The sequence below is a fragment of the Hyalella azteca genome, unplaced genomic scaffold (genome assembly GCF_000764305.2).
Source record: "Hyalella azteca isolate HAZT.00-mixed unplaced genomic scaffold, Hazt_2.0.2 contig3855, whole genome shotgun sequence".
Lineage (NCBI taxonomy): Eukaryota > Metazoa > Arthropoda > Malacostraca > Amphipoda > Hyalellidae > Hyalella > Hyalella azteca.
The window spans coordinates 203,693-218,933 of NW_025934088.1; the positions used below are offsets into that span (position 1 = coordinate 203,693).

At 39.2% G+C, this 15,241-nt stretch overlaps 1 protein-coding gene across 1 annotated transcript; it reads left to right on the top strand.

Annotated features, from left to right (window-relative positions):
• Positions 1-7,320: 7,320 nt before the first annotated feature.
• On the top strand, positions 7,321-9,749 carry LOC125177649. Its single transcript, XM_047879797.1, has 2 exons — positions 7,321-7,473; positions 7,978-9,749. The coding sequence occupies exons 1-2, from the start codon at positions 7,345-7,347 to the stop codon at positions 9,133-9,135; spliced, it is 1,287 nt and encodes a 428-aa protein (XP_047735753.1). The 5' UTR covers positions 7,321-7,344; the 3' UTR covers positions 9,136-9,749.
• The last annotated feature ends 5,492 nt before the right edge of the window (positions 9,750-15,241 follow it).

Here is a 15,241-nt window from a genome sequence, read left to right on the forward strand (position 1 = left end):
ATTTAACTATTCACTTAAATGTTCACTATTCTGAAATTGTAAAATATCAAATAAAAATAATATGCGTTTAAAAATTACTTTTTAAAGACAACACTTCTGAACAATTCAGTGTCTTGGATGTTAAACATGTACAATGAATTTCTAATTTTATTTTCAATTATTAAAAAAAATATTTTTCAAAACTTTTTTAAGATATCAAAATTTTATAAATTTTCAAAATTAGTTATTCTGTCAACTAATTCATGCATTGTCTCTGACTTTATACAATTGCAAAATTAAAAAATTTCAGATCAATTGGAAGGTCAAATTGTGTCATATATGGATTATAAGATGTGTAGCAGACGAAATTATTTTTTTTTAATAATGAAAAAAAAATTTTTTTATTTATAAAATTATTTATTCTGTCAACTGATTCATGCATTGTCTCCAACTTTACGCAAGTGTGCAAAATTTCATATCGATTGGACAGGTAGAAGTGTGTTAAATATCGATTATAAGATTTGTAGCAGACAGACAGACAGACAGACAGACAGACAGACAGACAAACAAGAAGTGAAGTTAAAGAGAAGTGTTGTAATAAAATAGGATCAATTTTCAAGCATGAATAATATTCGTGTAATTTCTGAATAATAGAAATTCAAGGAACGACAAAAATACTTTTAACTTCTAAAATAGCCATTAAAAAATTGCGAATCCTGTTTAGAGTGCGCCAGCGGGCAACAATAGCTATGTTATGCCTTAGCTTCATTTCATGGCCAGCGTCGTGTGGACTGATAAGGGGCAAGGTGCCAAGTTATTCTGTAGAGTTAAATTCTTATGATGTAATTAATTTTTTAAAGTGTAAATGTCAAATCTGAATTACCGCTAGCTCTCAATGTTCTTTCGATATTGTTTTATGCTATTTTTTCATGTCATTGCTATACTATCATATCTTTATTTTGACGACCATCACCTTTACCCCAACCTACATAATACATATTTTCGTTTTATTTTCGTTATATTTTTTCGTAACTTCTAAGTTCAATATCAAACCATTTTAACCACCCTCCTTCCTCAAGTAAACCGTGTCTTCTGGACAAGGTTCTGGACCTACGCCAAGCACACGTTATCTCAGCCAACTGATCGCAATTAATATATTTCTGACTTTTCTACTTAAGAAACCGATCAATAGAAGCTTCTGCTATCATACAGCCATCATCACTGGATAGCTCGTCTGATGGCTCTGATAGCACAGCGGACCTCTACTCATACTTTCAAATTTCTGTGCCCATCAACAGTTCTAAAATCGTCGTGTACAATTAGACTCCTCAAATCTCCATTAAAAATAAGATTTTAAGATAATAAGGCATCTTACTTTTGATCCCACTGGTGGTGCACGGGAATTTAAAGATAATTGCGACATGTCGTGTAGGGGGATTGAGACATCAACGTCATCCTGGATTTGATTGAAGCTGGATAAAAAACCTTACCCCGTTAGCCTGTTCAGAGCTAAACTGCTTGGTGTTGTAACATCATACGCAGTCATGTGTTGTTAGGAGCTCTGTGAGGTGAGAAAACATCCATGTACGTTATGCTCAACGTATTAATCTCCAAGAGTTTGTTCAGTCGTGCAAATTGGATCTCATTTTGACGGTAGACTTGACGAAGCGTCCCGCTGGACCGCATATCTCATGCAGGAGGAATGAGATTGAGTTGAACTTGCAATCAGGAAACACGTTTTTTTAAGGCCCCATGCATATATCAAGGGAACTGTTAGCCGGCATTCCGCCCGATATTTTTCTCGGAGGTTTATAACTTAATGATGAATCAGTTGGTGATTTTATCATTAAAATAAGTAACAAGATAACCAACTAACATTGGAGAAAACATAAGTCAGTAGATAAATACACAAATCAAAATACGATTAAAACACCACATTTTGATTTCATGAATTATGTAACGATCTCGTACGAGGTTCCTTGCAAACCAGACGACCGTCACACCCGCTGCCGTGACCGTGACTGTTGACAAAGTTATCGAACTCGAGATTATGAGTAATCAGCTCAAAGGCTCACACGGCCATCTTACTGCAAGTCATTTCTTCCTTATTATCATCATAATGGATCCTCATTATCAGTCAAGGTGATCGCTGCCATTTGTTATCATCAAGAAGAGATGACATCATTTGTCGTAGAGCAGAGGGTCAAGCTGCTTGCTCACTACATTAGACAAGATAAAAAATTTTATACGTCCGAGAATAGTTTGTGGATACAAATCCTGATGTGTTTATCAGCATACCTAGTTAGCTTTGGGTCCACTGTGTAACTGAGAGTGTGGGGGTTTCATTTGCCACTCCACATTAACTGCGTTTAACTCCAATGAATCAGGGAATTTGAACGGCCTAGGTAGCTAACTTGAATTGTTCACTAAAGACAGACAGAAACATAGTGATCGGCAGGACGAATTTGGTTGGTTAAGCAAACAAACAATTAATTGATAAGTTGATTTATTGGCTTAGCTCACGTGACCTGCTCGATGATGGTGATCCCGATGGAATAGGAGGAACGGGTTGCTGATGAAGATGATGTGCTCGGCTTGGTGATGTGCTCGTGGTCGCGTGGTGAATCCAGACACAGTGGTGAAGTTATCCGGGCACGATATTGAGAGTTGCAGTGACACTAAACTGAATGTTCTAGAGACACGAGATTGATCACTAAATTGAATGTTCCAGAGATACGAGATTGATCACTGAATTGAATGTTCCAGAGACACGAGATTGACGTCTTCTAAGACACCTTCGACGTCTTAGCCTATGCCTGTATCGTATCACTCATGTATAACCACCCCATATCAAGATAAATTCTCTAGACAGATGGTCTTACCGCTGCGTGGTCTTACCGATGGTCTTACCGTGCGTGATCTCACCATCACGCACGCAGATGCTGTCTTACCATCTTACCTCCCTCACGCACTTCGTCAACGAATCCATGTTCTCAAGTAGAAATATAATCAGTCAGGTGCTACTTAATAAAGTCGCCTAACACAAAGCAATATGCATAATATACGTTTAAAAATTACTTTTTAAGGACAACACTTCTAAAAAATCCAGTGTTTCCAATGTTAAAGATGTACAATGAATTTCTGATTTTATTTTCGAATATTAAAAAAAAAATTTCAAATTTTTTTAAATTTATAATTTTTTCAAATTTGTTTATTCTGTCAATTGATTCATGCATTGCCTCCGACTTCACACAAGTGTGCAAAATTTCAGATCAATTGGAAAGGTAAAAGTGTGTCAAATATCAGTTATAAGATTTGTATCTAACAAAATTATTTTTTTACATTTTTAATATTGAAAAAAAAAAATTTTTTTCAAAATCATTTATTTTGTCATTTGATTCTTGCATTGTCTCCAACTTTACGCAAGTGTGCCAAATTTCAGATCGATAGGATAAGTAGAAGTGTGTTATATTTTGATTATAAGATTTGTAGCAGACAGACAGACAAACAAACAAACAATAAGTGAAGTTAAAGGGAAGTGTTGTAATAAGTAGCTGAAATAAACTAATTCAAAAGTTCTTAACTCAAATCTTATGTTAGAAAATTATGTTTAGCTCTAATTTTCAAGTTATCACTTGAGGTTTATCGAGTGGTATCCTAATGGTTTTTCTTATAAAGTATTAATTTCTTCTGTAACCGAGCTCTGTATTTCACGCGCTTTTCTAGCTTTTGGCTGCTTTATTTACATGATTTAGATTTAGACTTTATCATAAAATATATTGATGTTATTTTTTTAATTGTCATCAAACATGCCAAGAAAGCGCGTTAATAATCTTTATTTGTTCTGTTATATATCTGTAGCGAAGTGACATTGGTTTCTCATAAACGTACCATCACGTTAGTGACCAAGAAAACAATTACCATTTGTACTCTGGCTTGAAGTTGAGAGACAGGAACAACCCTACTGAGCTCGTCACATTTGTCTTACTGCTTGTAAGCATTTCTATTTCAAGACCAAGAAAGCCTGCCATTTATATTCAGGCTGGAATTTGAGAGACCAAGAACATTAACCCCGCCGGGCTCCTCCCATTAGTTGAGAGACCAGCAACCAACTGATCATGATACCGTTTGCTATTTTTGCAAAGAATTTTCCTTAGATCAAGGCATCACAAAGAAGGGGATTTAACCAATACTATTTTAAGTGCCTCGATACCAATGTCTTAAGGTCTATATCTGTAAAAATTTTGAGACTGTGGCGACCTTGCTTCTGGTGCCGCCATGGACTCGGGGAACACGTAAATCAGCCGCTCCATGTCCGCTTCGGTTCAGGGTTTAAATGGGTAAAGATCGGTACTCGGTAGCCAATGCTGAATTAAAACTATCAAGGTATACAGAGGTTTGGGAGATGCGAGGTTAGAATACGTTAATTAAGCTTCATTGTTTTCGGATACAGAGCTGGTGATGAAATACCATAGGAGAAAAATTTATCTGAGCAGGTTGACACAGAATATGAGCTATTTATGTAGTGGATTAATTTGAAGTTAGGATGGTTGCCGGCGAGGAAGCTACAAATGACAGCCTCTAAGCAGCTTGCTAGCTAGGTATGACTCGATTCGCCCAACCCTTATCATACTCTTAGTCTTAGGCGACTATAAAGTCGGAAAGGTGTTCTGAGCAGAAACTGATTTTGATCGGGTGGCCAAGCAGGCTCAGAATAACTTTGCTTCGAGTGTAGTGAATATTCAGCCGAAGCCTATAGGCGGCTCCAAATTTTGATAGGATAGACCGTCACCAGGAAGATCATTCACTTACCTCGACCAATGTCACTTAAAAAGTATAATACTGGACAGAACTACTATATACTATATTTGTAAGGTTTGATAACCACATGATGATTACGAAGGTGTTTTGATCACAAAAGAAAAATGAGGTTCAGTTTTGTTTACTAAATAGATCGTTTCTATCGGAGGCCGGCGACTCAATTGCTGAGGCGACCCCACCAACCAACTTGCTAACTGAGGTCAGTGATGATGATGTTGGTGATAATGCTGAAACTTCGGAGTCATCAATTTCGGAAAACGTAACATTTCTAAATAGGCACTGCAGTTGTAGATGACCTCATCGAATCTCTCAAAAATAACTCCATGATATGGTCCGAGATAAAAGGCTGAGTTATTGTGATCCAGATTGCAGCAGTTGAATCTACTTCAAGCTGATGTTAGATTGACTGTTTTCGGCAGTAGACTAGACACAGTCGGTCTGAGCAATATTTTTGTTGGCAAAACATGTTATACATTGTTGTCAAATAATGAGTGATTCGGTAGATGAACTAAATATTTAGCACGATAATAAAGAATGGGGACTCCTCACAGAAAAGACTATTAAGCGGGTATAGCCCAAGACGATCTTTAGAATCTAGTGTCATGAATGTAGTTCATGTAGCACATATATAGCGTAGTAAAATTTTCCTGCTTCCTCGGCATATACATTAAAACTAAGTCCGGTGAAAATTTTTGTTAAGGCCCCTTATCGGGATTGTGCAACAAGAAAAAGCGGTACCAGAATAACATGGAGCACCTCGCCAATGGCACATTCCTATTGTACAGTAGCAAGAAAATGTCCAGAAGTTACGAACAAGCGAGTAAGTGAACTGACGTGACGAGCCCTAAAGCGTCAAACGTGAACTGTCTTAACTCTTGTATCGTGATCTATTTTTAATATAAAGATTAACTTAATAATAATATAATAATACATATACACTAATAATAAAATGGAATTATATACTAATGCACAATATAATACATAAGTATAATTGTATCAATACACAGCTTAAGAAACAGAGTTGGTAAACAAATTTTAATTTGAAATTCGACTTCAGCTTGAAATATTGCATCACAAAATATAGTTTCTGTTCAGTCAGTCACGCGAAAATAAGTTGAAAATTGCTGTCAGATATGCTATCATCCAGGTGAGATGATGCCACTTGTCACTTAACAGCGAATATGCCTGATAAGGTTGGCAAACTTTCCCGGTGACATCACCACGCGCAAGTTATCTGTATTTTACAGTACATAACATCACCCAGCGCGAGTTATCTGCATATTACAGTATATGACATCACTCAGCGAAAGTTATCTGCATATTACAGTATATGACATCACTCAGCGAAAGTTATCTGCATATTACAGTATATGACATCACCCAGCGCAAGTTATCTGCATATGAAAGTCCCCGAAGTATTACTAGAATTTGAAACAAGAATTAACACCAGGAGCCACGGCTATAAACTAAAAAAACTGCGCTGCAACTTGTCCACGCGACAACATTACTTCTCGCTTCGAATCATCGACATGTGGAACAGCCTCCCCGATTACATAGTTGACTCTCCAAGTATGAACGCGTTCAATAACAGACTAGATAAAGCTATGGAAAAATGTATGTTCAGATTTGAAATGCCTAGCACCATATCGAACCCGGGGAAGTCTAGTAGCTATTTCAAACTTTCGTCAGTCCTGAAAAGATCCGGTCAAATGACACGATTTTAGATCTTCTGTGAACAAGGAAGAAAATTAATCACGTGTAAAAGAATTGGCGACAGGCCACATCAGGCCTACACTTCAGCGCCGACATCACTATGTTATGTTAAGTGTTTTTCATCATAGGTCAGAGACATGTTTTTATTTATTTTGTCATTATTCTTTGCATAGTTGGCACATCTTTGAATAACATTAGCTACATATTCCCTATAATCAAACTAACTATTTCAAACTCTCAGAATTGGCTAAAAATTTACTTGCCTAGATGAATTCGTATTCTTTCAACAAATGTATCTGCGGAAAAGTGGCCATTCGCGGCTCATCCGCTATTCGGATCGGCTCAGCTCGCTTGGGATTGGTGAGGACTGAGGAAGTGGAAGATCGTTTCTCAGTTTCCATCGATCGTTCTTGGTGATAAGACGTGTTGTGCCAAAGTTTTGAAAAGTCCAAATCCTGAAAATCAAAGTGCGCAAAAACCAGAACCAATTCAAATCTCTTCTCTTTTTTTCGTTTGAGAACTGACAGAAACTGGTGTGAAAGCAAGAAGCATGGCGGAGTCATCATCTGGAAGACCAGAAGAACTTTTCAGTGAATCCATGACCGATCTAACTGACTTCGATGGCTTCCCTTCAGACTCGCCAGTGATTGGCATGACTTTTCATGGCCGAGATATGGAATTCACGGCTCGGTGAAATAGAATCACGGCTTGTAGAAATGGAATCACGGCTGGCAAATCCATAAAACCACTGCTCGCAAAATTCAGTCGCGGCTCGCCAAGTAGATATATTCCATACTAGCAGACAAGCCTACCCAAACTACATGCTTACTGATGAGAGAAGACAAAAAATCACTACCCTTCAACTTTTTTGCCCAAACCTTCAAGAACTGGCCAGCGCTGCAGCTCATTGAACCAGACAGCCTGCATCGCAATGCCAAAGGCACCTTAATCACTGGTAAAGTACCTCCACACTCAGGATGATGTATGTTTTCGGTGAATTTTCCCGCGCATTTTCACTTTTTTTAAGCTATTGCTGCGCACAGTTCGCGCAATGTAATGAAAATTGATTATCTTCGCGCACGTGTTCGCGCAATCCCAGCCATCTTTATTTTATTTTAGAAGAAATTTTCTCCAAAGTCATATGGCAACACTGAACACCATCTGTTTACATTTCGTATGTATAACAGCCACAGTTAACGATTACCGTACGTTCCGTAGCCAACGAGGCGGACAACCGGAAGAGTCAGAAGTAACCCGGATATGTCTTACATTTTATTATTGTCAGTTCGACTCGTGTAGTCAATATACTCGTGTATATTGTCGACTAAAATAGTAGAACTATTTAGCTTTCTAAAGTACTGCGCACGGCGCATTTTTTTACCAACGTAGTACGGCGCACCGCGCAGGTCGTTAAAATGACAAAATAAATTCCCGCGCACGTGGCACATCTTCCTGACCATGGAAGTACCTGCTACTAATTTAAACCGATTTACCAATTCAGAGCATACCCATGAGCACAATGGCATAAAATATACTATCCGCATTCCCAAAACCCCACCCCTTTACCAAGGAGAAGTGGTATTTGACCTGACTGATATGGAAGACAAGTCCATACTAAGCTACTCAACAGAAGACCTGATTGCCCAGCTCACATTGCCTTCCAGCCAAAACTCAAATAAAATAATATCCATAAAGAAGCTATACCCAAGTCATGTTGTAACAGACCCAAACAATAGCCAGTTTCTTTCAATGCGCATTGCAATTGAATGCTCCTCAGCTGTACCAGATAAGGTATTTTTTCACAATGTAGCCCTCAACGTACACTCCTACCTTGCACCTCCTCCTCGCTGCTATGGCTGTCAAAGGTTTGGACATGGTGCCATATCATGTAGAAGACGTTCAGTATGTGCCCGCTGCTCATCACCCAACCATGTGGTCCAGAACTGTGATGCTGAAAACCCATGCTGTGCATCGTGCAGGGGTGCTCATCCTGCATCATCTCCTCGCTGCCCCTTCTACAAGAAGGCCCTTGCCATCTCATCCCGGGTAGCTGCCAGGGAGCTCACCCGCGAGATGGCAGCAAAAGAATATGCATCTCTGTATATGCCAACCAAAACTATCCCCAGCCAACAGGCAAAAACAAACGGGAACACACCTGCATCCTTACCAAAAGCAAGCCCATCAATCGTGGCCCCAAGCCTTGCTTATGTTGCTGCCGCTTCACGGCCCTCATATGCCTCATCAGTCCTAACCCCAGGGCAGCACTGTACACCTTTGGAAACCCCCTCTCGCAAGAGGAAAATTCCAAGCTTGCCTACCCCACAACACCTGACGGAGGAATATAACCGTATACTGAGTGGGGAGTCTTGGTCTGACTCTCTGGACCCTCTCCCCGCCCTGACTCAGCTCACACAAAATCATCAATCAGCCCCAGCAGTCAACCCAACAGAAGAACCTATACAAAAAGCCTCTTTCACTGATCTCATTGCCAACTTCTTCAAATCACTCTTTGTACAATGCATGCACGCCTTATCAGAATATCTGACCTCCTTGGACAACCCAATAGCCGCAGTCTTGCAGCCTCTTCTCGCCTCGCTGACTAGCCAAGTCTCATCAGTCTAATGCCGCTCCAATCAGTGTTCCTCTGGAATGCCCGAGGACTCATGTCAAAACTCTCAGAGCTAAAGCTGTTTTTGTCGCACTCAACTCCCTCTGTAGTCTGCATCACAGAAACCCACCTGGAAAATTGGCACTCGCCACGGTTCCCAGGGTACATGACCTACCGCCAGGACAGAGCAGATGGCTACGGAGGACTGCTCATCCTAGTTGGTGTCCATCTACAACAGAGAGCTACAGACTTGGAACCAATTGCAGATGGACAGATGCAGGCCTTGGCGGTGGACACTGCCCACAGGGGATCATGGTCAAAAATTTTTCTCTTCTACAACCCTTGCCTCCCTATAACACAGGCTGAATTTGAACATTATTTTTCCCACATTGGGCCTCGAGACCTCATCTGTGGTGATTTCAATGCCCATCATCCACTTTGGAGCTGCCCACATACCAAACCAAACCAGGCAGGAGTCTCTCTCTTCAATGCCATTAGCAAGACCCCTCTCTTGCTCCTTAACACTCCTGGCATTCCTACCCGCCTAGACCCACACTCGGGTACAGGCTCAGTTTTGGACCTGTTTTTCGGTGCCTCTCCCTACCACTCATACTCAGTTTCACTTGGCTTGGACAGCGGCTCTCTCAAACAGATCCATTCCTCGAGGAGACACTCCACAAGAATCTTATCAGGCTTTCTCATTGGCAGTGGTGGAGCACAGCAAGCAACACTTCCCACTGAGACAATCAACTCGCCCACATCGGCCAGGATGCCCATGGTGGACATCAGCCTGTGCTCGGGCGGTGCATGCAAGGAGGAAAGCACGCAAGCTATTCTACCGACACCCAACACCCTCAAACAGGAAAGCTTACTCTAAAACAACTCAGGAAGCAAAATCAACAGTAGCAGCTGCCAGGGTTGGCAATGATTAAATCAAAATGATTAAATCATGTGATTAAATCACTTGATTTTTTTATAAAAAAATCATGATTTTTTTGATTTTTTCGATTTTTTTGATTTTTTTGATTTTTTCATATATTTAAAAATATTGAGTGGCAGTCTTTAACTTATATTGAGGTATTGTAATTCATGCTTTAGTATAAATGTACTATAAACGACAAATTGGTATATAAACTTGTTGCCTTTAGTGTGTATTAGGTTCCAATAAATGGAATGTTTTTGGTACAGAGGCATCAAGTGTGCAATACATTGTGCGTAGCTAGCAGCTTAGCTAATTCTTATAAGGCTATAAGTAGTCCAACTATTTGACTTTTTGTTATATATTGATTACAATATACAGTTTAAATGTGTTAGCTAGCTTATACAGGGTGGGGCAGAACTGATTGAACAGTTTTAAGGCAAAATAAAAGAGTAATGGAGGTACATAAAGAAGAAAGTTTATATTCCTCATGATTAGCATAACATAGCATTTAAAATACTTATGTTTTGGAAACAATATCAGGAAGATGGGGTTTGTTAGCTGCATCACACTGTTGGAGTTGTTCTAGAAAGTTTTCTACAGCACGTTCACACATATGGCGAGGTATGGCCATAACTTCTCCTGCAATAATCTGTCCCCTTAGCTGTGGTAGGGTGTGAGGGCAACTTCTGAACACCCTTTCTTTTAGATGTCCCCAAAGAAAGAAATCGCAAATGCTCAAATCAAGTGACCTCGCAGGCCACTGTAAATCACCCCTCAGAGACACCAGACCTACAGGAAACATGCGATTCAAAACATTGAGTGACATTCGGGCTGTGTGAGCTGTAGCCCCATCCTGCTGGAACCACATGTCTCTCAATGCTTCATTTTCAACAATGTTTTCCATCATGGCTGCAAGAAATTTTGCTGCATAGCGATTGGAATTCACTGTTCCGGTTACTCCCTCCTCTGAAAATGACTCCAACATTGTGTTGCAGCTAATGGCCCACATCTTCCAGATATTGTTTTCAAAACATAAGTATTCAAAATGGTATGTTATGCTAACCGCTAGGAAAATAAACTTTCTTCTTTATGTACCTCCATTACTCTTTTATTTTACCTCAAAACTGCTCAATTGGTTCTGCTCCACCCTGTATATTGAGAGGTTGAGATTGTATTGACCTTTTAGGCAATTAGAAAGATTTGCCACCCTAATACGAGTATTCTAATAAAGTAAACTCGCATGGAGTTCTTACACTCAGCACTGCTTCACTGCTGGGAGGAGACACCTCCAACTGCCCTGCCTGGCCGCACATCTGCAAAGCTGTTGAAGAATTCATCGGCAAAACTCATCGATTCCAGCCCTGAGACTTAATAAATAAGCAGATTACGGCGAGAATCACCTCTGGTGGAACACGCCGTCAACTAATAGAAGATCAAGATCAATAGAAGATCATATTACCCTGTTGGCAACTTGGCACGAGACTAGGATATTCTCGTCAAAGCTGCGGTTGAACTTGAGGCGGACCGCGGATGTATGTACCAATGTGTGAGAAATAGTTCTAGACTTCAAGTAATTCAGGTATTTAGGATACGTACTAAGGAAGTATGGATAGTTAACATAGTTTGAGGTTTTGTCCTTTAATAAGATTGATATTTAGGTAGGCGATGGCAATGAGAACTGAGAAGTCAGAAGAGTAGCATTTTTGCTGTATCGTTTTACCATTTTTTTACTACTCAGACCTAGTAACAGTTCTGTTTGTCTATAGGATTTTTATGAAATCTAGAACTATTACTAATTCTTGTATTTTATAATCTATAGGTACCAAAGTTTTGTTTATATAGTATAATAGTAGTTAGTACATAGTAGTAGTACTAGTACTAAAAGTACTAAAGTAGTAGTACTACTAGTCTACTAGAAAACAAATCTTTGATATAGACAAATGCAAGAATAATTAGTAATAGGTGATTATAGGTAATAGGTCTAGATCTTCTAGTAGGAAACTAGGAATGACTCACTGTCACGGTGAGTCATAAATAATTTATGACTCACCGTGACAGTGAGTGCTGGAATTCTGGAGAGCTATTAAATTAACCAGTGCACATACCAACATTATTAACATAATAATAATATAGGCATGGCATATTGGATACAATCATACAAGTATACAACCAATTATAGTCTAGAGATGGACATGTAGCCACCTAAAAATGACAGATGCTGATAATCAAGATGCATTATGCACTATCTTAGAAGGCTAGTTAGTTTTTGAGGTGCCATTGTTTTCGGCCCAAAAACAACGGCACCTCAAAAACCAACTGAATCTACATTTCTGATTTCTCCACTCAAGTCTCAACCATGAAGGCATGAACTTACCAGCAGACTCGAGCGGAAAATGCCAGCCTGCCAGTGCCAGGGTGCAAGCAGGCAGCAGCATCACCATTCACTCACCAATAATCCAATATATGGATTTACAGCCCAAAGCATTGCCGCCATTTTCAAGATGAGTTGCCAGGTAATTTTTATTAAGAAAATGCTTCTAACAACTTTAATAGTATATCCCTTAAGGCTTACTCTCCATGCGGCATGCACTGCAATCAGCAACACTTGCACTCATTGCATCTGATTTCCAGGCAACCTTCACTGCATCCTGAATCATCCAATGTGTAGTGGCAAACCAGAGCTTTTTTGGAATCAGTTCATTTTTAATTCCTTCAATAACTCAAGATTTGAACCAATTTCTTAAGTATGATAATGCTGGTATGATAATGGTGGTATCCATGATACTTTACTGGTCTACTTATAGGACTCAAAAATGAACTTGAGGGAAAGTCTAAAAAACTCTCTATTCTCTGCTTTGTCACTATGAATTTATTCCAATGTACCAAAAGGCTGAAACTTTACTGTGTGTGCTTGCGGTCTTTCAGATTTTCAACTATTTTCTAAATAGTTGGCCAAAGGCTCGCAAATATATAAAATACAATAATTTCAATTCAAATGTGTCAGCAAGATCTTCTGAAGGCGTACATTTTGCTGCTTATGCGTAGCCAAAGATCTTGCAATATTCACCCACTTGCTGCATCCTGGGGAAAATGCAACTTCTTTGCAACTGAACCAATCATAAGGTCTTCATTTCCATTTTTATGTGCTAAAAATTCAGAATATAACTCATTATTAGTAATGTGCCATGGTTAATGGAAGGAATTCTTACATTTCAGTCAAATGAGTCAATGAAATTTAAAAATGTAAAACACTGAAATCAGGTCGGGGAAAAGTCCTACCTTTTTCTGAAATATTGCAGCTCTAATATCATATAATTTAAATAGGTATAAAATCTTGCAGCTCTAATGTCATGTATTTTTGTTTGATTGAAAAAATTGGGGTTCACATTTTGCAAACATGTATATTCATAAAATTTAAACTTTCAAAATATGCATTACTTCAATGTTCCTGCCAAAATATCCTGCAGAATGTATAAAAAAAAAGTTAACTCAAAACATTTCCTTGAAGATTGCGTAGTTGCGGTTACAGCAGAGCAGTCAGACTGCATTGTCACCAGAGCTGGGCAGCACTACTTTGAAATGTAGCGGCCGCTACTGTTACCGCTTCATACTCAAAATGTAGTGGGGTCTACCGCTACAATTACTTAAATGTAGCTCTGCTGCAATTGCTTAAATGTAGCGCCGGTACAATTGCTTAAATGTAGCGCCACTACCGCTACTGAAGTGTAGCGGCCTCTACATGCAGCACGCTTCTGCCCACCTCTGGTAACAACTAACATTCTGACACTAGTAACAGGCTGAGGTTGACAACATTACACCGAAATCTTTTGTACAGTTTTATTCTTTAATTTATATTATGCATATATCATGCTGGTTTTTTAATAATATTTAATACTATTGAGTAAAATGTAAAGGCTTTATCTATAAATGTAGCGGTAGCACTGTAGTGGCAAAACCTCGTGTTGCTACTTAAATATGTAGCGGGCGCTACCGCTACAATTGCTTAAATGTAGCGCCGCTACCGCTACCGCTGCAAGTGCTTAAATGTAGCGGCCGCGGCCGCTACCGCTACAATTGCTTAAATGTAGCGCCGCTACCGCTACTGAAAATGTAGCAGCCACTACATGTAGCGCACTACTGCCACCTCTGATTGTCACTTGTTTGGTTGCCACTTAAGTGAAGATAAATGTTAGTGTTGCTGTATTATTGGACTTTTTTTAGGGTAAAATTAGCTATTTGGGGTAACACAAGCATGTGACTATGTAAACAAGTTTGTGGCTTGTATATGGCTTTTCATGGCCAAGATATGGAATTCACGGCTCAAAGAAATGGAACACAGCTGGCAAACCCATAAAACCATGGCTTGAAGAATTGAGTCATGGCTTGAAAGTAAATATATAAAATAAATCATATATTCCATGCCTGATTGAAAAATTTTATCCATAATACTGAAATTCTACAGCTTCAAGGAACATACCTGTAAAGTTTTTAAAACTTTAGAGCCTCTTGAGTCTTGACCCAATCTCAATCTGCACTTTTGTTGCAACTGCAACTCAATAGAAATTTATAGCTTGAATCCTGTGGCTCTGAAAATGGCAGGATAGCTCTAGACATATTTCAGAAATTAAATATATATTCCCTGCATGGTATACAGACTATTTCTTCTCAACCTACTTTGGCATACCCTCCAGATGAATAAAAATAGAATATATATTCCCTAGCACGTGGCACACCTTCCTGACTGTGGGAATGGAAATGCATATGCCTAATTCTTGTTCACAATTCTTACATTTATCCTAAAGAAGAGAGAAGAATGTCAATGGGAAAGAATTTTCCCATTGATCAGCATGGCAGATGGGAGTGTAGAAGTAGGATTTTATATGTTTTTCTTTATTTTATTTATTGTGACTCTCCATTGGCTACTATAAACAATGGAGAGAATCACTGCTGCCTGCTGGGAACAAAGCTAAAGCTGGCAAAATCATAGAATATTTGATGTTGCACTTGCAGGTAATGGTATGGGACAGTTTTGACTTGAAGTTGGTATATTGATATTAGTCACTTGAGTACAGCTTCTTGTCTCTTGGCTTAGAATAGTTATTGCATGAAGGGCATTGGCACCAGGGCTTGCTTGAATTAACAGTTAAATTTGTGACCCTCATATGCACTCCCAAAGCCATTTTAGTGGCCACAACCCT